At 35.3% G+C, this 24,594-nt stretch overlaps 1 protein-coding gene across 1 annotated transcript; it reads left to right on the forward strand.

The window, feature by feature from the left end:
• The first annotated feature begins 7,820 nt into the window (after window positions 1-7,820).
• On the forward strand, window positions 7,821-8,180 carry LOC141661031 (protein RALF-like 22). Its single transcript, XM_074468011.1, has one exon. It carries the CDS (start codon window positions 7,821-7,823, stop codon window positions 8,178-8,180), a length of 360 nt encoding a protein of 119 aa, XP_074324112.1.
• The last annotated feature ends 16,414 nt before the right edge of the window (window positions 8,181-24,594 follow it).

Below are 24,594 nucleotides of genomic sequence, written 5' to 3' on the forward strand. Positions count from 1 at the left end.
ACCCCCTCTCCTTGATGATAACAAAAAGGGGGAGAGTAAAAGGGAAGGGGAAGGAGAGCTATCTACAAAAGTCAACATATCTAAAGTGCTAGTTCCTGCCATCACTACTTCTCCAATCATTCAAATCAAGGGCAAGCCTGATGGAATTGATTTGATTCAGCTAGCAGCAGCTGAAATTCAAGTGAAAGAGCAAAGGAGGAGAATTGATGAAAGGTTGCAACTGTTGTTTGGTTCTACACAAGACAAATCAACATCTGTGAAATACAGCACAAAAATTGAACCAATCAACATGGAGCTCAAGCCAGTAGGGGAGTCATAAGGATGGAGAAGCTTCTTCCAAAGAACTACAAGCTATAATTCTCAAGCCCAATGAAAGATCCAATAAGGACTCAACAAAGAATCCTTTAAAAGAAGTGGACTTTCCTCCTCCAAAAGCTGATGAGAACAAGATTTTAGGCAGGAGTATTGCTTATCTCAAAGAGACCATGGATGAGGCTGTAAGGAGAAATAGAGCTATTATCATTAGAGAGGGAAAGAGCATCTGTGTGATGCAAGGACATCCCAAATTCTCAATAGCCAAGAAGGAAGAAGCCAAGCAATTAAAGACTGACAAAAGAGCACAAGCAAAGCTTGAACAACAGCTAAAGTCAAGTCTAGTTGAAAAAGAAAAAGGGATTGAAGTCAGGGGTGAAGACAAGACTACAAACCTAGATGAGGTTTTAGGGAGTATATTTGGTGAGAGTGTGGAAGAAAGAGAAGAATGGCAGAAGGGAAACAGAAGAAAGGCCAAGGCACATAGAAGGAGTGGAGATAACACTGAAGTAACCAAATCTATATCTAAACCACTACCTTCCATACCTGAACCCCTTGTTGCTGATCCCACAATAAACATCCATGGTGAACCAATCATTCCAAAAGAGGAACCTATTGATTGGGACACTATCAAATTGCCTACCTTTCTAACCACTCTTCCACTACCAAAGAAACAGAAAAGAAAACCAAAATCTACACCTCCCATAACCTCTAAGAAATTCACTCAAAAACAAAAACCTAAGCCTAAGTCACCCATTTCTAAAGATGATTATGTTCACATCTGTGACATAAAAGAAATTTCAGACATTGAACTCTATCTGGATGAGCTGGAGGATGTAAGGGGAATAGCTGCCTACAGACAGCTACCAGAGAGATTAGTGTTCAGATATAAAGGAGCTGGGGAAAGAACATGGCCTCTCCACAGGATTCTGGATGAAGGCTACTCTACCTTGATTAGAGTCTTTTCAGCTATACAAAAGGATTCTGGCTTTACCAGAACTGCCAAGACTGAAATTCTCAACAAGATAGCCAATATAAGGAAAACTTGGAGGGAGCCCAATGCTTTACCCAGGACTTTACTCATTCAAGAAAGGGAAATGAAAATTCACAAATCACCTCATTGGTTGATGGAATTTAGAGATGATAAAGGAGTCAGAAGATTTTTCAGACTTGAAGACCAACTCAAGATTGCCCGCAATGAAACTCTCAAAGAAATGCAATCTAAGTTGGATGTCAGTGTTGAAGATGAAGCTGAATTCTTCAGACAACTCCAACTCCAAATTGAGGAAAATGACAAAAGGCTAGGAAAGAAAACCAGGGAACAAAGAAGAAAAAGATGATTTGCTCAGACTAAAGGAGTGTCCTTGGAAACACTGTAAATCTTCAATTACCTCCTAGTACATACACTTTTGCAGCATTTTTAAATTTCTACTTAGTTTCAATTCATATATCTGTTAAGTGTTTTGTTATCATCAAGTTAACCCTAAATTTATGCCTACAATTCTTATAGACATAAATAGGGGGAGATTGTTAGGAATGTATGTGCATTAGTTTGATGATATGTTTAACAAAATACTTAAGTAGAAATTTAGTGTCTGTAGCCTCAACGGATAAGACCACTTTGGCTATCCGTTGATGGTGTAGCTTTACTTAGAAATAAGTCTAGTGTTGTAGCATATTTCAGTCTCTGTATTTAAAATGTAATTCTTGGAAGTTGAGAGAAACTATGAGTCATGTTGACTACTAGATGATATGCAGATAGGAAGGCCAATTGTAAATACTTCATGCCTTGTAATTTTGTATAAGTGAAGTGGTATCAACGGATGACTTAAAGACCTTCAACGGATAAGAAGCTAAGCTTCAACGGATGTCTCTGAAGCTTCAACGGATAAAGTCATCAACGGATAACATCCTTCAACGGATGAAAGCTTCACATCCTTCAGTGCATCAACGGATGAAAGCTTCAACGGATGTTCTAATGATTAGCCGTTGATAAGGGGTAGTTGTACCTACAAACAGAGGCACATGGGTTGATAGAGACAACTGAGATGTGGTAGCCGAATTTCAGGAACAACAGAAAAAGCAGCCGTTCTTCTTTAGTACAAAGATGCAATAGTCAACAAAGTACTGGAGTGAACAGGAAAAGAAGCAAGTGAAGAACTTATTTTATTACTGTATTTTATATTGTTCTTAACTTGTACACTTGGTAATATATAAACCAAGTAGAAGCTAGTAATTGGATGTGAGATTTTCCAGAGCTGTTTAGAAAAATATTGAGAGAAAATTCATCTAGTTTGTACTAGGATGCAGCTGTGATCAACATTGTTTAATCACAGATTTTCTAAAATACCATCTCTGGTGGAACAACAAATCCACCAGAAAAGTTTTTAAGTTCTGTTGTGTTCTTTACATTTGTGCTTGAATTTATATCTGTCTGTATTAGCTTAAAGCAATTCACACACTTGTTGTTCTTGAACACACAACTTTCATAAACTGCTCAAAACTTGAAAAAGTTTTGAGATTTACATTCAACCCCCCTTCTGTAAATCTCATTGTTAGTCCACCAGGAATAACAGTTTATTAGTATTGTTGTTAGTGACGTTAACTCCTGACCCCGGGGTTATGGTCGTCACACCTGACCTGCAGGAGTTTCACTCCAAGGTACTGGTGCATCCCTGATAACAAACTCCTTTACCAGTTCAGACTTAGGAAGAGTCGGTTGAGGAGTATGTCCTGAAGGACCTGCTTCATCAGCATCTACAGTTGGAGCAGCTTCACCAATATCTCCAGATAATGTCATGGCTAATATGTTTTATGTTTAGCTTTTAGATCTTACTGAACAGGATAACTCAGTACTTAACTGTTGATCAGTACTTATACTGGAAGTCAGGACTTAAGGATATCAGTATGTATGTTATCAGGAGATAATCATCAGAAGATAGATATCAGAGCTTAAGTGCTGAAGGATAATCAGATAAGGACAGTAGTTGATTAAAGGAAAGAAGATTGAGATAAACATAAGAAGAGATATGCATGAAGAAGGAATTCCGTGAAGAATGGAATACTTGGAAGAAAAGATATCTGATTGATATATTTTAGGAAGCAGAATTATATTCCATATCAATTAGCGATTATCTTGTAACTGTGTAGTACATAAACACAGACATAGGGTTTACACTATAAGTGTTATCATTATTAGAGAAGATTATTCATTGTAACCCTAGCAGCTCTCGTGATATTTATTCATCACTGAGAGGTAACAGTTCCATACTGTAACAGAGTTTATTGTTTCAATAAAGTTTGTTTTCTGTTACTTAAGTTCTTAAAGTTCGATTTGAGTGTACTATACACTGTATTCACCCCCTCTACAGTGTGTGTGTGACCTAACAATAAATACTCAAAGATCACACACTCAAATATCTCACATCTCCAAAATCATATATAAATTTATCAAATAACCTCAAAAAAACTATAACCCAACATCACGAAACAAACTAACATAACAAACCACTAATTATTGATAAGCTCACATCTGATCAGTTTCAAAAAATATCAAATTACTGCATAAAGATGAAGTCAACTGAAAACGTACGAAACACAAAGTCGTAGGAAATTCCGAGACCTTTCCAGAATGGTAAGGCTCGTCAAAAACGAACAAGTAACGAATTCAGAAAATAAATAAATGCGGACTACAGAACAGAATCAGCCCCTCATTATAATTGTATTTTGATATTTAAGACATTAAAATCACAGAATTTAGCAGCAAAATATAAACGCAAATTGTAGATATCGAAAAGAGCTTTCCAGAATGGTATTGCTCATAATATTTGAACAAATATTCAATTTATAATGAATTTATGAAGTTAGGCCAAACAAACAGAAATTTCAGCAATAGATTACACAAACAACATATTTTGACATATTTACAAGCAGAATTTCAGAAAATACAAAAAATGAAAAACGAAAATAATCAAATTAGCTTTCCAACGAGAATAAAATAACAATCATACGATGAACAACGAATCAGATGTGAATTTAACAAGATTCAGAATATGCAATATACATACACGAATTCGAATACGAAAAAAAGAATACAAGAAAGATATTTGTACACACGAATTCGAATTTGAAAAGAAAGAGTACAAAAAAGTTGTCCGTACCTCGAGATCTTAGTAACCGAGAATGCTAATAACTATTTCAGAACCACAAATCGCAAGAACCCAATTCCACAAACGCCAAATTCAAAACCCTCCAAAAAGTTCTTGATGTTCATCTCTATCTCCATCTATTTTCTCTTCCGCTCTCCCTCTCTCCTCCCTTCTCCGATCAAAGTAACACAAACCCTTATTTTTTTTAGCAAACCCTAACTCTTCCTTCTTTCTCCCTTTTTTTTTATTAAAACCCTCAATCTTTTTTTATAATAGACTTACTATTTTTTCAAACTAATACTCTTAAAATAATATTCTGATTATAAATATAAAAATAAACTTACACAAACTAATTTAATTACAACACATTGACATTAATAAATAATTAAATCAAATAATCCAACTAAAAATAATTATAAAATATCGGGATGTTACATTCTTCCCTCCTTACAAAAATTTCGTCCTCAAAATTTAACTGACACATCTTTTTTTTAAAAAAAAACGGATATAGATAGACAACAAAGGAACACAAAGCGAATAACATTCTTAACTCACGATCTATTCTAAAGTTTACCCACACTCACAGGTCGAGTCTAAAGGCAACTCTAAGGCTATAAGTCTATCTTACAACTACCCACAATTCATAAATCAGCATAAAGACAAGTCTACTGAATCTGAAAACACTAGCTCTGATACCAACTTTAACAACCCAACTAATTAAGATTTCTCAAGATAATACTTATTTAAATCCAAACTCCTTTAAAATCCGATAAAACTTTCAATTCTTGAATTAAAATACAACTAAATTACAACCAAACCAACAACTCTAAAGAAAATCTAAAAAAAATAAAAAACTCCTCAAAGTCTTGGAACTCGCACTCTTCCCCTTGAACAACCCACCTAAAAGAGAGAATACCTGCCGGAGGAAAACAAGAAAAATAAAGGACCGACAGTGAGCGAAAGGCTCATAAACGGATATAAAATAAGCATAACTGAACAAAGATTAAAAGATGACGAGGCTAAGAACACAACTGAATACCTGAATGAAGCACAATAATAATAGTGAATGAGACAATATAAAAAATGAATACTCAACTCACAAAACAAAACTAAATGCTTACCATCCAAAACTTATCATACTCTTACACATATCCTTATCAATTTTACTTAATAATCACAAATAATATAATCGAAAGAATAATGATAAAATAAAATCATACCCTTACATATACTCTTACACATATTCTCACATTTACAAAATAATACATAAAATAGTTTACATACGAACATGGGAGATAATCTTACACTTACAGGATGTCCTACATTTTCGGTAATCCAGAAATATGTAGTCATCAAAACTTACAGGGGCTTGCACAACACAAAGCACGTGCTACCCAAAAGGCCAAATCATACACATACTAGCCACTGCTATACGTGTCCCACACCTTCGGCGACACGCCCATACAATTTAAGTACACCGCATAGGAGGTGCCAAGCACGAGATTATCCACTCGCGACGGATGTCTTACAAACTCCCAAGTCATACAAATAACATAAATAACTCAAAATAAATACTCAAAGATCACACACTCAAATATCTTACATCTCCAAAATCATATATAAATTTATCAAATAACCTCAAAAAAACTATAACCCAACATCAAGAAACAAAATAACATAACAAACCACTAATTATTGATAAGCTCAAATTTGATCAGTTTCAAAGAATGTCAAATTAATGAATAAAGATGAAGTCAACCGAAAACGTACGAAACACGAAAATCGTAGGAAATTCCGAGACCTTTCCAGAATGGTAAGGCTCGTCAAAAACGAACAAGTAACGAATTCAGAAAACAAATAAATGCTGACTGCGGAACAGAATCAGCCCCTGATTACAATTGTATTTTGATGTTTAAGATATCAAAATCACAGAATTTAGCAGCAGAATATAAACGCAAATTGTAGATATCGAAAAGAGCTTTCCAAAATGGTATTGCTCATAATATTTGAACAAATATTCAATTTATAATGAATTTATGAAATTAAGCCGAACAAACAGAAATTTCAGCAATAGATTACACAAACAACAGATTTTGACATATTTACAAGCAGGATTTCAGAAAATACAAAAAACGAAAAACGAAAAACGAAGATAATCAAATTAGCTTTCCAACGAGAATAAAATCACAATCATACGATGAACAACGAATCAGATGTGAATTTAACAAGATTCAGAATATGCAATATATATACACGAATTCGAATACGAAAAGAAAGAATACAAGAAAGATATCCGTACACACGAATTCGAATTTGAAAAGAAAGAGTACAAAAAAGATGTCCGTACCTCGAGATCTTAGTAACCGAGAATGCTAATAACGATTTCAGAACCACAAATCGCAAGAACCCCAATTCCACAAATGCCAAATTCAAAACCCTCCAAAAAGTTCTTGATGTTCATCTCTATCTCCATCTATTTTCTTTTTCGCTCTCCCTCTCTCCTCTCTTCTCCGATCAAAGTAACACAAACCCTTATTTTTTTTAGCAAACCCTAACTCTTCCTTCTTTCTCCCGTTTTTTTTTTATTAAAACTCTCACTCTTTTTTTATAATAGACTTACTAATTTTTTTAAACTAATACTCTTAAAACAATATTCTGATTATAAATATAAAAATAAACTTACACAAACTAATTTAATTACAACACATTGACATTAATAAATAATTAAATCAAATAATCCAACTAAAAATAATTATAAAATATCGGGATTTTATAGTAGGTTAATTTGGGAAAATGAACACTATACACCGTAGCTTCATAAATGGATCATAAACTTTTTCTGCACTTAAATTTATTTAAGATTTCATGTTTCAATTCAAATCAGTACCTTTCAGGAAAGGAGTATGCTTTACCTGACCCGACTCCACGTATCTCATGCATTCATCAACCAAATGTCCAGCACTCCAGCTAGCTGAGGTGTAGTCCGAAAAAACAAAATCAGTCACAGTGTTAGTAAAAACGCACAAGAGAAACAAAAAATTTAATGGACTTTAACAAGCAAAGCATCGATGGAGTGAGTATAAACTATGCTAAAATATTCACTAGGCAGCCATTCAAATTGAACTACTACTAGAGGTAATAAAGACCCAGTAATTGATTAATGGTACAACACCACTTGTTTGGAGAGTGGTAGACATAATCAATGTAATTAAGTGAAATAATTGTACTTCCTCTCCTAATAAATTCCTAACTACCATCCGTATACACAAACCACTAGTACTTGTAACTCATAACTCACATGTACTTCCCAACCAAAACACACATTTCTAACAAGACAGTGTAAGAAGAAGAATAAAACAGATGTTGCAGTCTACTGACTCTACTCGCTTCCTCATGATCCGTGCAACACTCTCCATTGTCACAACCATGTTCTTGATCACCACAGCCGTTGATGCCACCACTGGGGTTCACAGTCTCCTCACAATACTTCCTGCCACCACCAAAACCTCTGATGTATGCGATGGCTCAGCAATGGATTATGATTCTGAAATAACAAGGCGCATTTTAGCACCAAAGAAGAAGTATATAAGCTATGATGCGCTCAATAAGAACACTGTACCGTGTTCTAAACGTGGAGCCTCGTATTATAATTGTAAAGCTGGAGCTGAGGCCAATCCCTACTCTCGTGGTTGCTCTGCTATTACTCGTTGTCGCCATTAATATTTTCTAAGTTTTACTACAAAATATTAGTACAAGGCTCTGTATTGTCCAAATCTTAGTTCCCTGTATCACAATCATTCGCGAATATGGATGATCATGTAATTACAGTATTTTTTTAATGTAATCACCTAGCAATAAAAATTATCAGATCCGAATACTAGCTAGTTCAATTAAAAGTAAAAAAATATTGAATTTGGAATTCTTCAATCTTTCAACCAGATAGCTTAGTGCCCGTTTGGGAAATTTTAAAATAAGTAACTTATGACTTAAAATTAATAAGTTACTTAGAAGTCATAAGTAGATGAACATTTATAAGTTATGTAGGTGTTTGGTTAATTTTACTTATAAGTCAATTTTTTTTTAACTTAAATGAATTAAAATAAATAATTTTTAAATATAATTATCTTAATTCATGACTTTTAAATTAACTTAACATTTAAAATATATGTTTAAAAATTAAAATTAATAAAAAAGCGAAAAATCAAAATAAGTTGAGAAAAAGTACGTCGTTACTAACATTCAACTTACCAACTTATAAGTTGAAACAACTTATAAGTTGGATCGACAAACAGTCCGAGATAAGTACTTACGGGCTTATAAGTCAGAAGTAACTTATAAGCCGGAAGTAACTTATAAGCTGGGAGACAAACAGCCCCTTAGTTTTACTTCAGCGTCGAGAAATGAAAAAAAGACGCGTCTATTCTAATCATTCAGATCGACTCTGTGATTATAACAAAAACCCAAGTACAGAATTGGCGTAAAAACAGAAACAGAAGATACAACCTCATGCTCAAGGAAAATATCCATAAGTCGGCATTTTGATTCTGCACTCAAGAACCATAGAGGCCAAAGGATGCCTGGAATTCTATTTTTAGATTCTCTCTTTCTAATATTGTATCCATATAAGTCACACTTTCTTCTACTCTGTTGCTCGATCTGTACACATTTTTTGAAGATTTCACCAAACATCAAACAAACCATCAGTATCATTACGATACTACATTATTATAAGTTGGAGAAATCGAAATCACTCTGACATGAACATACAATTTGACCCAATTCAATTACCATATTAGGATTTTGCTCCATTTGAAGAACCCCATGTTATGAACTAGAGTGATTGTTCTAACATCACTACCATAATAATTACTCCCTCCGTCCCTTTCAATTGTTTACTATGGTGGGATATAGGGAAGATGATGATTATCTGTCGGAAGGGGTATTAGCAAGGGGGAGCTAAAAGCATACTTAGTGGATGCTTAATACCCAGGGTCTTTGTAATGTGCTAAGATATCAGGGTATTCGAAGAAGGGTACTTAACTGGGCTATTCTGATAATGGTAAGAGGCCTGTAGAAGTAGTGTTCTAGTTAGAAACGAACTCTACAATGGGACAACAAGATGGATACGACTCCTAGCAACTTACAAGTACTTATTAACGGATTTATATGAAATATGTATGGAATATACATATATTTGATGGATAAACACAATAATATCAAAGATAAATAAGGATTAGTAATATATTAGAAGTAGGACTCTTTGAATTAAGATTAAACCTAGTTGGATAAGGCTTGAGAGCTATTATGGGCTTAGTAAAAACGTGGATAGCCCATCATGGAGGAGTCCTAAGGATATAGAACTACATATGGACTTGATTCCTAAAATATAGGATATGTAGGCCATTTGCAGAGGTTGGACATTCGTTTTCTCTACCAAAACACACGGTGGAGCTCTCGCAAGACCTATTCCGGCACCCCCCACAGCTGAGTAGGAATTACTCCGCCACCACGCTCAGAATCCTTGCAAATTCAGTCCAAACGCAGCCACAAACAGCTCCCGCTTCCGGCTGATCAGGCGTATTCAGCTTTTCACAATACGCCCGATTTCCGGCTTAAATCTCCGCGATTATTCCGTTATTCCAACAACAACTTCCCCGAATATTGTACCAAATTCCTCTCACAACATTTTTGGCGCTGGAAGGAGGGGCATTGGTGATCTTTTGAGGGGAAAGATGATTAAAAGCTCCGGTGATGAACGTACACCGGCGAACAACAAAGACAGCCTTGAAATCGAGCCCAAGGAGGTCATTAATGGATATGGATGATATCACGTGGATATGCTGGAGAGTCGATCTCCCATGAAAATAAATTCGAAAAAAAAATATATGAAAAAATGGTGGTTAAAAGCATGGTTTATCGAGGAATAGGTGAATGGCAAATAGCCTCAACCGCATATTCTATTGCTCCGGTATACAAGTGTTTTAGCTTTGATGTAAAAGGTCCCGGATATTATGGCCTAAATATGGTCTTCGGGTTTTGATTCCATTCGAAGAGGATTGGAAATAAGGCTCAACCGGTGGCAGGCGGGAAGACTCGGAAATTGCTCAGAGCCCTAACATGAGGAAGGAAGGGCTGGAGAGAATCCTCCAGGAAATGTGCTTTTTGATGATTGACCCGAGAAATGAAGAATGGGAGAAACAACTTTAAGATATGGATGATTTCTACTACTCGAGGAAGAAATTCGGCTCGAATGAAAAGATGTAAAGGCCATATGGAGAGGCTACAATCAAATAGGCCTATGAGACAAATGGTGAAAGCCCGATTAGGGGTTTCCCCTCTATATGAAAATCCCTGGTCTACAATATTTCCCAAGTTAAATGTTGGAAAACGAAGTCTTGGGGTGTCCCGTGGTCCTTTTTACCCCGTAATTAATGTTAACAACCCCGGGATTGACAAAGATAGGAACCCTATCTCAGAAGACGGGAATAGGCTGGGATATTTTGTCCAAGTAGAAGGCCCATGGAATTATCATGATGGATCACAATGGGGAATATATGTATACCATAGACATGGCAAACCTCGATACGGGTTCTCACAGATGCGGTAAACCCCAAAATGAATATTGGCTGGAAAATGACTTTGGTAAATGTCGACGAGGGGTATGTGCCTTTTTCATAGAATGTCGGACCACCTTATAATCTAAAAATTAGAAAAAACTCTATATATGATGAAATCAGGGATGAAGTTGCGGCAGAATGGACTATTGTATCCCCATTTTTCAGGGTTATAAAGGAATCCCATATTCCCCATTTCCAGGGTTATAGAGGAATCACATATTCCCCTTCTCCAAGGTTATAAATGAATCTATTACCCAGCTTCTACAAAATAGGCATTATCCCCAAATATTATGGTGTCTCTAATCCAGAAGAATATTTCTATCACTTTAGCATATAGATGGAGGTGCATCTGGTGGAAGAAAATGCGAGGTGTAAGTTGTTGGCTACAATCCTTGATGAGAAGGCCTATCAATGGTTTGAAAAGTTTCCACTGGAGTCTATATCCCCATGGGGTAGATAAAAAGGCTATTTATGACGTGGTTTCAAGTTCTTACAACGCTGCAACCACTACCAAATTCAATGGTAGACATCTAAATAAAGGGCAGACATGAGATATTGGGGAAATACATTTCTCGATTTAGCAAGACATGAGCAAATTCAAGGGAAGCCCCAAATATGACATACCCCAAAATATTATATTTGTGCATTTAGTAAAGAGGCTCTTATAGTGAAAAATGGAGAATCTCAATTTGGAGGTTCGGTATCTTAAGATTTAAGGCCCATCAAAGTCCATCTTTACCCGAATAAGGGGTTCAACCAAATAAGGGTTTAACCACGCAGATGTTAAGGCCTACGAAAGTCCTCTTTAATATGTCTGGGGTTTCAATTGGAGTATGTGTTTACCTAGGCTAGGCGTTCAACTGGACTTGGAATTCAACTATACCAGGGGTTCAACAAGCTAGGGGTATGGTAAAAACTGGAAAACCCCAAAATTACCCTGTACTTCAGCCTATAAGAGGAGTAATTAGGTGAGCCTGAACAGTAAAAAAGATGCGAACATATTATTTATGAGAAGCAGAAAAAATCCAATGCAAAAGAGGTTGTGAACCCCCTGATTGTTGGCCAATTCTATAATATTAATAAGCCCGAAAACTAGGCTTCTATGGAAAAATGGCTTACCCATACGAGGAACCCAAACAGAGGTTCCATGATCCTAAATGATAAGTTTCAGAAGCTAGAAGCTTCCTATGTTGGAGGGGTGCAACTAGGAAAACCCCCGGGTAGAGGTTCCAAAGAATCCTAAGAAGAGGCTTCAACTGAATATGAGAGAACCCATTATGGGAGATGAAATAAGGGTCATACACTCCTAAATCTCTTTTCCTTATGCGGATGAACTATGATTTTGAATATAATCAAAACCCCCAACCCAAGGGAGTACTGAAGCTGGATTAATATGAAAATGAAGGCATATAAGGCGTATATCGAGGCTATTATATTTTCTGGTAAAACCCAACAAACATGAGAGCCTTTATGCTGAAGATGATAGAATATCATCTTAGAATTTATGAGATGGCTGTGAAGGTTGCCCATGTCAAAAGGGGCTGAAGGCATGAGAAACCCCTGAAACGGGTCTGTATGAAGGGTATATGAACATCTCCACCTGGCCTAGAAGCGTGACAGCCTCTAAAAGTTGGCTTATAGCAGAAGCCCTTGGAAGAAAATTAGCTCAATTCATTAGAGCTTCTATCAGGAGTAATGCTAATCATTTTTATGCTCATGAGGATGATGTTGCTGGCCAAATATCAGTTCTCCAACATGAGGGGTTTTTCTACTATATTCCCCTCCAATATCATAGGCCAAAATTTAGAGTTGTAGAAGCCTGTAAAAATGGGATAGACAATGAAATATCATCTGGGATCGTCTTCAATCATCGTAAGCAATAAAAAAGGTGGAAACAAATTAGGGGAAGCTTTCCCTAAGAACTGCTAGCAACCTTACCTCCATAGGGGATAGAAGAAATCTAGAATACCCCCGTAGGGAATGGAAAAAATATAAAATACCCTTGTAGGGGATGGAAGAAATATGGAATACCCCCACATGGGATGGAAGAAATCTGAAATATCCCGGTAGATGATGGAAGAAATATAAGATACCTCGGTAGAAGGTCTATTTCAGGGTATTGGTAAAAGCTATTTACCCTTTTCTATGAGCTAGTTGAGGCTACCCCGAATCCTGTGATGGCCAGCCTCATGTATACCTATTTATGCTTATCCTCTACGATAATGAGAAGCCTTACAAGGTTCAACTTTCGGCCACGGAGAAATTATCTTGAAGAATCGGGGGGTAGTGGATACCACGCTATTAGGGGGTAGTCCAATTTTGCGAAACCCCGGTGGAGGCCCAAAATCTTCTATTGGACAAATTTAATGAAGGTATATTTTGATTGGTAAAATCATGGAGGCCTGTATACATGAGGACGAGAAGTTCAACATATTTAGTTTTCCCCTCAATAAAAGGCCTCCTAGGTTTCTAACATTTGACCTCCGGAAGAGATACAATAATATCTATGGAAACATCAAAAAAATCTTGTATGATTTTTATGGGAAGGTGTATAGATAGTAGACATTTCTCCTACTATACCATGCTCACGTAAGCTTAGGGGTTCGAGGCGAAAGCTAGTTGAGACCGTTTGTGGAATATATAAGGTTCCTTTTGCATTTGAATGGCTACAAGGAACCGGGGGGTAGTGGATGGTATGCTGTATGCTGCCCAAGATGGTGTCTTGAAAGTGATGAATTTTCAAGAAAATTAGAATTTTCAAATAATGAATAGATTGGGGTAATGGAATTTTCATAAAACCCTTAATGTGAACTGATCGCATGGGCTGAGACCCCTAATGGAAATTGATTTTTAAAGAATTTAAGGAATCTTGGTTAGGGATTATGTACATATTGGATTTAGCTTTCATGGATTTCTCTGGATATGCTTTTGTGGATGAAATTGGCTTTCATGGATTTCTTGGGATTGACTTACACGCCACAGATTAGATTTGGCATTCATAGATTGGCTTTTACCCCATGGATCAGATCATATGTGGTTTATATATGAATTAGAATGGATAATATATGGATTATATTGGAATATATTCGGAAATCCCTAGGGATACTAGGGCTATATGGAATTTTAACTTGGCTAGGGTTTACATAAGGCTTGGAAAAGCCGAAAATATATAAAACCCGGGATGAAGTTGATTTACTTCAATCCTCTGAACCAGAAGGGCCCAAAAGATTAGGTGGAAAACCTAAGGGTATATGGTTATTTTAAGACCCTAGGGAATCTAGGTGTATGGATAACCTGGATTGGGAACAAGTGTGGATTACACTTAAAATGGATATTGGAAATGTATGGATTATATATAAGTTTGGGAAGGATCCCAATTATTTAACCTACGTGATTCCCTTTGGGTGGTAAGGTTTAATTTATGCAAGAGAATATATATATTTAATGGATGAGTTGGTATGGATACATAACTCCTGGTTTAGGTTCATATAGGTATGTGAACCTTATTAGATAGATTCATATGAAAATATGAATCTCTGGATAGGGTAGGATCCCTTTCCACGGGTGCATGTCGATCTCATGGAAACTGAGCTACTATGGATCCTGTGAAGTCTTGCATAAATATGGTTGGAATTATAGTGCAAGGACCTTGCATAGGGAATTGGAACTTACAAGGATGGTGTAAGTTCAGGTTCCAGTGTGAACCTTGGAATTGGAATTGAATACATGATAAGGAAGATAGTCAACGAGTATAGAGGTAACCCTATCACTTTTATATTTCACATCAGATTTTAACTATTTGACCTTTTCAGCTACATCTTGGAGGAAGAGTGTAACACCCCCAAATCCGGGGTCAGAGGATTTGGTCGTCACTATAAAACCTCAATCCAAAATAACCTGTTTAATCAAATAATAAATGCCAGCGGAAGATATTTATCATTTATGACCCCAAACTAATCCAAGATCTTTTAAGGTTACAGTTCTAGAAACAAGATATCCAAATTCCACAATAAATTTTTCACTTTCTTTTAAATCTCTTTTCAATAAATTCCAACTCAAAACTAAACTCACTAGTATAACTTCGAAATGAAGTATACTAGGCCCAAATAAAATACAAAACTATAATATAATATAATATAAACAACTTTACACAATAAAACTTACACTAGCCCGCAAACCCTGGATCAACCAACTTCCAAAAGCTTCTTCTTTGCTTCCTCGAATTACGCAGCTAAACAGCGCAAGCTAATCCTCACTGGAGGTTAAATTTAAAAACAGGCAAGTATGAGCGGAAGAAATGCTCAGCAAGATCATTATAGTAAATATAAGGTCGTTTGATATAAAACCGACATCTGCATTAGAGCAGAACATTTTTAAAAATCGTAGTTGCTGAATCATAAAATTTTAGTTGAGGAACCCCATAATTGATTCCTTAATTGTATTCAAAACCATTTTGATATTCTTGAGCGACATGCTTCAGCAATACTTTGAATCTTGACGAGAATAAAACTCGTAAAACAGTGTTTACGGAAATATCGTAAACCACAATAACATGAAACAATGATTATGGATTGAATCATACACTTTACTCAAAACTCAACTCTTAATATTAATACTTATTTTGTTGTCATATCAAATTAGATATCAATACGAACTTTGATGCTCACAACATTCCATACTGAAGTCAACATCATTCATCTATACTAATACCACCTTTGATATTTAACAACAACGTAAGTATCAGCATAAATCACAATCTGAATCAAAACCGCACTTTACCATTATTCCAAAACAGAAACAGTTGATAAATCATTTATTCTATGAATATCAAAAATGATATGATAATTTAGATTATGATCATTCTCCGACGGACGTACTATCACATGCTGATCAGCCCGTGTGATAGCACAAGGTCATGATTCGTAGAAACGTGACCCCAAAATCACTAGTACTCAAATAAAAGGCATAACTAGCCTGTGGCAAAATGGTGTCATAATATTTCATATGGCACTTAGGAATAGCCCTCCGCTGGACCGTCCGTCCCGGTCACTTACGCAATTATGATCCAATCTTAAAACCTTTTATTGAAATGGGGTCATAATAACCGACACCCGAAATAATTTTATTCCCCCAATTCTTGGGTATGAATATTCGCAACCAAATCACTTTTCTCAAAATCCCAAAACATTTATAAATCCAATAATTGGATAAGTAAAATCACTTGACTATTCTGAACATAGAATAGCAGAGGGTACTTGCGTAAACAGAATAATTTAATTCAGCGATATGTAAACCATTTATCGATTCTAAACTGAGATAGGGAAAACAATACTTGCATGATACGATTCAAAATAAAGATCACTTGAATAATAAGTGATGATAGAAATACTTGCATAATATGATTTGAAATAAACGTCACTTGAACGATAAGTGAAGTCAGGGATACTTGCCTTTGGGTTTTAAGCAGTTAGTCACACTCGCAAAACCACATCTATTCTGACATTCTGTCTCAAAACATCACCGTCTTTCTTTTCAACACTTCACCGATATGCTGCTCCTGCGATTGCTAGAAGCCAAATACCCAATACCATTCCATCTCATTCTTTATCCAACGTCTTGTCCTGATCAACTCGAATGATCCGCATCTATAATTAAAAGATACAACTTTAATTGTCTAAATGATAATTACTTGACGAACGGCGCGTCAAAACCCTATCGTCTACCCATACGATAGCCCACATATAAATATAACAGACAAACACAGGACTCTTAATCCACACACACACATAATTCACATAGCACATAAGCACATAACTCATGTATCACTTAATTCATATCACATATGACTCAGTTCGTCAAAAGGGTCGACTCGATATGTTTAAAACTGAAATCAGGTCAAAATATGATTTTTCGATCAATAATCGACTGAGAATAACTTTTAAAACAAACGACCTTTCGAAACAAAAAGGATTTGGGTCTCGAAAGTATTTTTAATGAAAGCGGAATATTTTTCTGAGTCTGTACGCGTTCGTTTCGTATTAAACAGACGAACGGTTGATTTATTATGAATTTTTGAACATTTTTCGGAATAATTGCCGCCTTTGCCTTTCTCGGGTAAGCCGACGCCGGAATTCCGGCCGGCTTTGGCTTTCTTGTTGGTGTTTTGTTCTTGCTTATATACCTATGGGTGTATATAATTGCATATATGTATATCTGTGGGTATGGTTATGTTGGTTTGTGCCTTGTGATATCTGTGTTGTGCTTCTCGTTTCTTGTTTAGCTGTGCGCCGCCCTCCTTGTTCCTCCGGCGAAGAGGCGGTGGCGCGTGGAATCGGCGCGTGTGCCTGCGTTGTGTTCATTTATATTGCTGTTAATTTGCTGGGTTTAACTGTTGTGGAAATTTTTATTTTACTAATTGATTTTATTAATTTTCTGCAGAAATTCATTGACTGTGATTCGTGAAATAAAATATTTTTGTTCAAGAATTATATTATTAATCGATGAAATTTACGTAGGAAACCCGAAATTTATCGGGTACCCGTAAATTTTATCGCTGTCGGCGATGAGCTTCGGCGAGCCGACAGTGGACTATGATGATTCGATCTGAGTCCTACTATTTAAAACACAAAATACGAATAAAAATTTGTAAAATACGGATTAAAATATAAAGATATGGATGATAACGATTATTAATTGTATTTAATTGGAATTGGTGAATTTGCGAATTGACGTTATGGACTGAAGTTAGTAATTGGATTGTGCGATTGCGATTGATGGTGTTGTGTGTTTTGACGTCGGGATGTTCGACGGGTAGGCCAATAAACAAAAGAGACGCTGCCCGATTTTTGGGAAATTAATTCCAAAAATACGGAGACGTAACCTACGATTATCGGAGACGTCGAACGAGGATATATAATTAAATTTTTTCGAAACCTAATTACGTGTTGGGACAAGATATTTTTATAAATAAACCGTTCGTCCGTTTAATACGAAACGAACGCCTTTAGACTCAGAAAAATATTCCGCTTCCATTAAAAATACTTTCGAGACCCAAATTTTTTTATCTCGAAAGGTCGCTTGTTTTACGAATCATTTTGAGTCGATTTTATTGATAAATCATATTTTTGACCCAATTTCCGTTTTAAACATACCGAGTCGACCCTTCTGATGAACTGAGTCTTATGTGATATGAATTATGTGATACGTGAGTTATGTGCTTATGTGCTATGTGCATTATGTATGTATATGGATCAAGAGTCTTGTGTTTATCTGTTATATTTATATGTGGGCTATCGTACGGGTAGACGATAGGCTTTTGACGCGTAGTTCGTCGAGTGATTATCGATTAGACGATTAAAGTTCTATATTTTAATTATAGATGCGGATCGTTCGAGTGATCAGGACAAGACGTTGGATAAAGAATGAGATGTAATGGCATTGGGTAGCTGGCTTCTAGCAATCGCAGGAGCAGCATATCAGTAAAGTGTTGAAAAGAAGGACGGCAATGTTTTAAGATAGAATGTCAGAATAGATGCGTCGTTACGAGTGTGACTAACTGCTAAAACCCAAAGGCAAGTACCCCTGACTTCACTTATCGTTCAAGTGATGTTTATTTCGAATCAATTATGCAAGTATCTCTATCATCACTTATTATTCAAGTGATATTTATTTTAAATCTTATCATGCAAGTATTGCTTTTCCTATTCTCAATTCAGAATAGATAAATGTTTTATATATCGCTGAATTAAATAATTCTGTTTATGCAAGTACCCTCTGCTATTCTATGTTCAGAATAGTTAAATGTTTTACTTATCAAATTACTGGATTTATAAATATTTGGATTTTGAGAAAGATGATTTTGTTGCGAGTATTCCTGCCCAAGTGAATGGGGGGATAAAAATTATTTAGGATGTCGAAGGATTCGGCTCCTTTTTCAATAAAAAGGTTTTTAAGATTGGAATGGTTACTGGTTACTGGTTATTGGTTACAGCGTAGGTGATCGAGATATCGGTCCAGCTGTAATATATTTCAAGGCTAGTTATGCCTTTTCTGGCGCCCTATAGGTACCGTATGTCTTCGGGATACGGGTAGTACCTATATTTACAGTATGGCTGCGGGATACAGGTGTTGTTTCGCGACTGATCATCGGGAACAGCATGAAATATTATTGGTTCCAATCTAAAATATGGTTTTCTAAATTGTTTTGATAATCATAGAATAAATGATTTATCAACTATTTCTGTTTTGGAATAATGGTAAAATGCAGGTTTGATTCAGATTTTGATTTATGCTGATACTTACGTTGTTGTTAAATATCAAAGGTGGTATTAGTATAGATGAATGATGTTGACTTCAGTATAGAATGTTGTGAGCATCAAAGTTCGTATTGATATCTAATTTGATATGACAGTAAAATAAGTATTAATTTGAAGAGTTCGGTTTTGAATAAAGTTTATGATTCAATCCATAATCATTGTTTCATGTTATTGTGGTTTACGATATTTCCGTAAACACTGTTTTACGAGTTTTATTCTCATCAAGATTCAAAGTATTGCTGAAGCATCTCGCTCAAAAATATCAAAATGGTTTTGAATACAATTAAGGAATCAATTCTGGGGTTCCTCAACTAAAATTTTATGATTCAGCAATTATGATTTTAAATGTTCTGCTCTAATGCAGATGTCGGTTTTATATCAAAAGACCCTATATATGTCATAATGATCTTGCTGAGCATTTCTTCCGCTCATACTTGCTTGTTTTCAAATTTAACCTCCAGTGAGGATTAGCTTGTGCTGTTTAGCTGCGTAATTCAAGGAAGCAAAGAAGAAGCTTTTGGAAGGTGGTTGATCCAGGGTTGCGGGCTAGTGTAAGTTTTATTGTGTAAAGTTATTTATATTATATTATATTACAGTTTTATATGTTATGTGGGCCTAGTATACTTCATTTCGAAGTTATACTAGTGGGTTTAGTTTTGAGTTAGAATTTATTTAAAAGAGTTTCAAAAGAAAGTGAAAATTTATTTTTGGAATTTGGATACCTTGTTTCTAGAACTGTAACTTTAAAAGATCTTGGAGTAGTTTGGGGTCATTTATGATAATTATCTTCCGCTGGCATTTATTTATTGATTTAACAGGTTAATTTGGATTGAGGTTTCATAGTGACGACCAAACCCCTTGACCCCGGATTTGGGGGCGTTACAACAGTAGCACGGCACGCCCATGCTGGAATGCGGGGCGGCCGCACCAGACTTCCAGACACAGCGCGCGCCCGCGCTGGAATGCGAGGCGGCCACGCTGGAATGCGAGGCGGCCGCGCTGGTCCGTTCTAGCAGAATCCTGATTCTACTTGATTTTTGAGGGAATTAAAGTCCTGATCATCCTAGAGCCTATATATATCAATAATAAGACGTTTTTAACAACAAGGAGACCTGGGAGAGCAATAAGAAGACCTAGAGCACGAGACGGCTATGAAGAAGAAGACTTTTGTTTTCTTTAGTATAGTTGATACTTGGATGCTTGTTTTTGATTTGTCTTTGAACCCTAGTACTCTTATATTATTTATTATCATGCTTTCATTGGAACCCATGGTGATGATGAGTTCGATTATGAACTAATCGTGATCGTGGAGTTCTAGCGGATTTATTTATGGATTTCTTTAGTTAAATTGTTTCGATACCTTAGTGTGTGGTGATTGTATGATAACCTAGTATTGGTTGTGCTTATTCGTCTTATGTGCGTAGCTAACATATAAGATAGCGTGTTAATCTCTATTGAAGCGACAGTGAATATAGAGGTTTAGAACTTGCCATGCTAACATAGGTTCATGTGTTATTGTTATGCATGATTCGTAGGTAATTTTAACCATCTTACTTGCCCTATGTAATCACGATAGATAACTTGTGCATTAAACCGTTATGTTTTCAATTCTTATAGACATATAAGGACTAAGCATAATTGGTGTATATTCAACTTCTATCTTTTTTGTGGATGCTTGGTAGTACGGTATTCGTACAACGAAAGTTGGCGTTTATCAGTTTCGTTTTATCTGATTAGTGTCATCACAATTACATACTAAGTTTAAGAACAAAAAGGCTATTAAATGAAGTATTTAATGAGGTTAGGACCCATGTTTGTCTCATATAAGTAATTCAACCTCAATTCTCTTAGTTAATGCTATTTAGTATAATCTCTTAATTTAATCAAACCCAATTTGCTATTTGTCTTAGCATTGAGCGATAACCATACATTGTTGCATAGGTGCATAAATTGAATTTAACCTAAACCAGTCTCTGTGGGAACGAATCTGATTTGAATCTTATACTACTTGCGAACGCGTGTAATTTAGCGCGTGTTTTCGCCCTAACAAGCTTAGATTTTAGTCACTGGCTTGCTAATTCTGAAAGTATTAAAGATGTCATTCACTTTTCTTTCTTCAGATTTTCATGACAGAAGTCACCCACGACGAACATCCTCTCTAGAATATTAGAGCTGATATTCACGTGTCCACACTTTGGTTCTCAATTCTCTGAACCTGGTTTTTGGACAGAATCCATGGCAGGTATGACATTGTAGATTAGATATTAGGCTATTATGATTATGAAGGAAAGATGATTGATAGTGTTCCCTACAAATCATTGGTTAGAAAATCAAAATTGCACTGAAATTCAATCTGCCAAGATTAAATCATTATTATTGATCAATCATGTTATAGCCTGAGAATAATATTAATTACAGGCTGGTAAATAACAAGCAAAAATTTCGCTATATATAGTAGCATAAGTTGTAATGAAAATAGAATGCAATGTGACAAAATATGGAATTACTTATATAAGTGAATTTTATATCGCATAACACAAGTAGACAATAAATATTATACTTCCCTGAATTTAAAGGTTGCTTCATCTTTCTAGATCCTATCTTGGTTGGGCTCGAGCTTTAGAGCTCGCCTTTTACTATATGTTTTTCCATCCTCCGACCTAAGAGTGTAATCTAGGTGAAGGCACCGTGTGCTTTTCTTTGCTTCCCGCCATGACACAAGAAAAAATGATTTTCGTGCTAACATCAAATGATCCTGGGTATGGACTTTGGATTGATTTTGGTGAGATTTTGGAATCATGACTTGACGTATAGTAGTAACTAAGGAGCTAAACAATTTTTTGACATTTGCGCTCCTTACATCTTTACTTCAACAATTCCTCAGAGGTATGGTAAGCTATCAAAGCATAAGTTTAATCAGTTTTGATATAAATTTGTACAAGTTCTTTACATAAAACTATTAAGAATTGTTATACGTATATGAATGTAATTTTAAGCCACTGCGTAATTGTGATGAATCATCGATTTAACCAAACTTACGCAGTTAAAGAATCGATATCACAAGTATAGATTTTTGAACCATTCATTCCAACTAGACATGGAATTTAAGTCTTTTCGTGAGGGCACAAATAAAAGGTTCTAGTACAGAAGTAACAGGGAGGTAACAGAGAAGAAGAGAGAGAGACGGTAGGCGAGAGAGAGAGATGAGACTGCAAATGGAGAGAAAGGAAACGGGTTATACCCGATTACACCCCCCTTCTGCCCCCTTTTTTTTTCTTTTATAAACCCTGCAACGAAAGTATTATCCGACCCGCTTATTAGTTTAACGATATACACAAATAATATAATCTGAAATAAATCCCAACTAGATTTTAAAATTTCCGAACTAAATAAAACTAGTCAAATAAAATTTTCGTAAGTTTTAAAATAATTACTAAAATGGAATTTATTCCCGCTTTTAACTATTAAATGAATCGATACGCAGGTGAAATTAAATCCTAAAAACCCTAAAATGATTTTAAAACTCCCGGAATATTCCAAACTTAATAAAATAAATTTTTTGAAATTTTTGAAGAATCCTAGAATTAAATACGGATTTTACAATTAGATGCAATCAAAAATCATTTAAAGATAAATAAACAATACAATATTGATTTCTAAATTTCATAAATTCCTAAAAATAATAAATAACATTGTAAAGAAATAAAAATGATTTAAGAGACAATCCAAATATTTATGGAAATAATTTTTTTGAATAAGATCACCTTTAACTATACAACAAATAACACAGCGTCACAACTAAATACACAAATGATTCTCGAACACCAACAATCACACCTAATTAATAAAAATATTAACAAAAATATTATCTAGCTGACAGAACCCATATACATAGTTTATTTAATAATACAGAATCATAATTACATATTGGATCCGAAAATAGATTACTTAGCCACTAAGTAACTATATATAACGATACAATTTAATACCGGAATTGAATAATTATCAAAACCGAACTTTTCATAAAACACCATATACGCAAATAATATAAAAATATCCCGTCTCTCGAGAATACGGTTTTTGTTGATTTATCGAAATGCTTAACGTATCGAAAATCTTGCACCGGGTAGCGCACAGGTCAAACTGTAATCCGGATCGAAAAAGTCAAAACACGGAAAATGTCCGGAATTACCAGATTAGGTTAGGAAGGAGTTTTCGGAAGATTTTCGGGTTGTAAAAATGCAAAGACAATTGAAGTCGGACGATTCGCGACTTTATAAAATAATTTTGTAATTATTCTGAAAATAATTAATAATTCATAAATCATTATAAAATCATATAACACTCCAAAAATTACCAGAAAATATCACAATTATCTATATTTTATTCTGAACATATAAAAATTAGAACACTCAAGGAATATCACATATAAACACCCAAACATCAATTCCACTTATCATATAATTCACAAAAATTCACATAAAAATCACATAATAATTTTAAATAATTATAATAATAATATTTGAAAATATGGGATATTACAATCTACCCCCCTTATAAGGATTCCGTCCTCGGAATCAGCAGAAGAAAGCACTAAGGGTTTTCTAACCAACTTTCCATTCCCAGATAACCTCAATTTTCCATAATCTCAAATAAATCTTATATTCCTTGTATAATAAAACTTTTACAGGAGCTTCAGTGGGCACCATTGTTCCATTCAAATCCTTTGACCAATTCTTCAATAGAATTATTTTTTACTGATTGCGAGAAAGAAGAATAGAGAAAAAGATAGAGAGAAGAAAAGAAAGAAAGATAGAGAGAAAAATAAAGAAACAGATCGACTTCGTTGTACGTCATTGATATTTTAATCGCATTGCATTTCACTGCCGTCCTTGGTAATTCCATCACATCGCCTTACTTTGACTTGACCAGGATACTCAGCTTAACTTGATTGGCATACCTTCGAATGTTTGAGATGATAAAATCATGGAATTTCAAAAAAAAAAGAATTTGATGCCATAACGGAACCAAAATCTGAATTTGAGAAAAAGTATTGTTGTAATAAAAGAATAGATGAGAGATCAATATGATCAAATGAACTTGGTATTGCGTGTCCAAATTAAGACACTACTAAAGGTTGTTAACCTTCTTGTAGTCACAACACACACAAGTGATGGCGTCCCATCCAACTCCTATCACACA

The sequence above is a fragment of the Apium graveolens genome, chromosome 5, assembly GCF_009905375.1.
Source record: "Apium graveolens cultivar Ventura chromosome 5, ASM990537v1, whole genome shotgun sequence".
NCBI classification, from domain to species: Eukaryota; Viridiplantae; Streptophyta; class Magnoliopsida; order Apiales; family Apiaceae; genus Apium; species Apium graveolens.

Bases quoted from the DNA above. Each gene is read 5' to 3' on its own strand.
- LOC141661031 (XM_074468011.1), top strand. From the start codon at position 7,821: ATGTTGCAGTCTACTGACTCTACTCGCTTCCTCATGATCCGTGCAACA.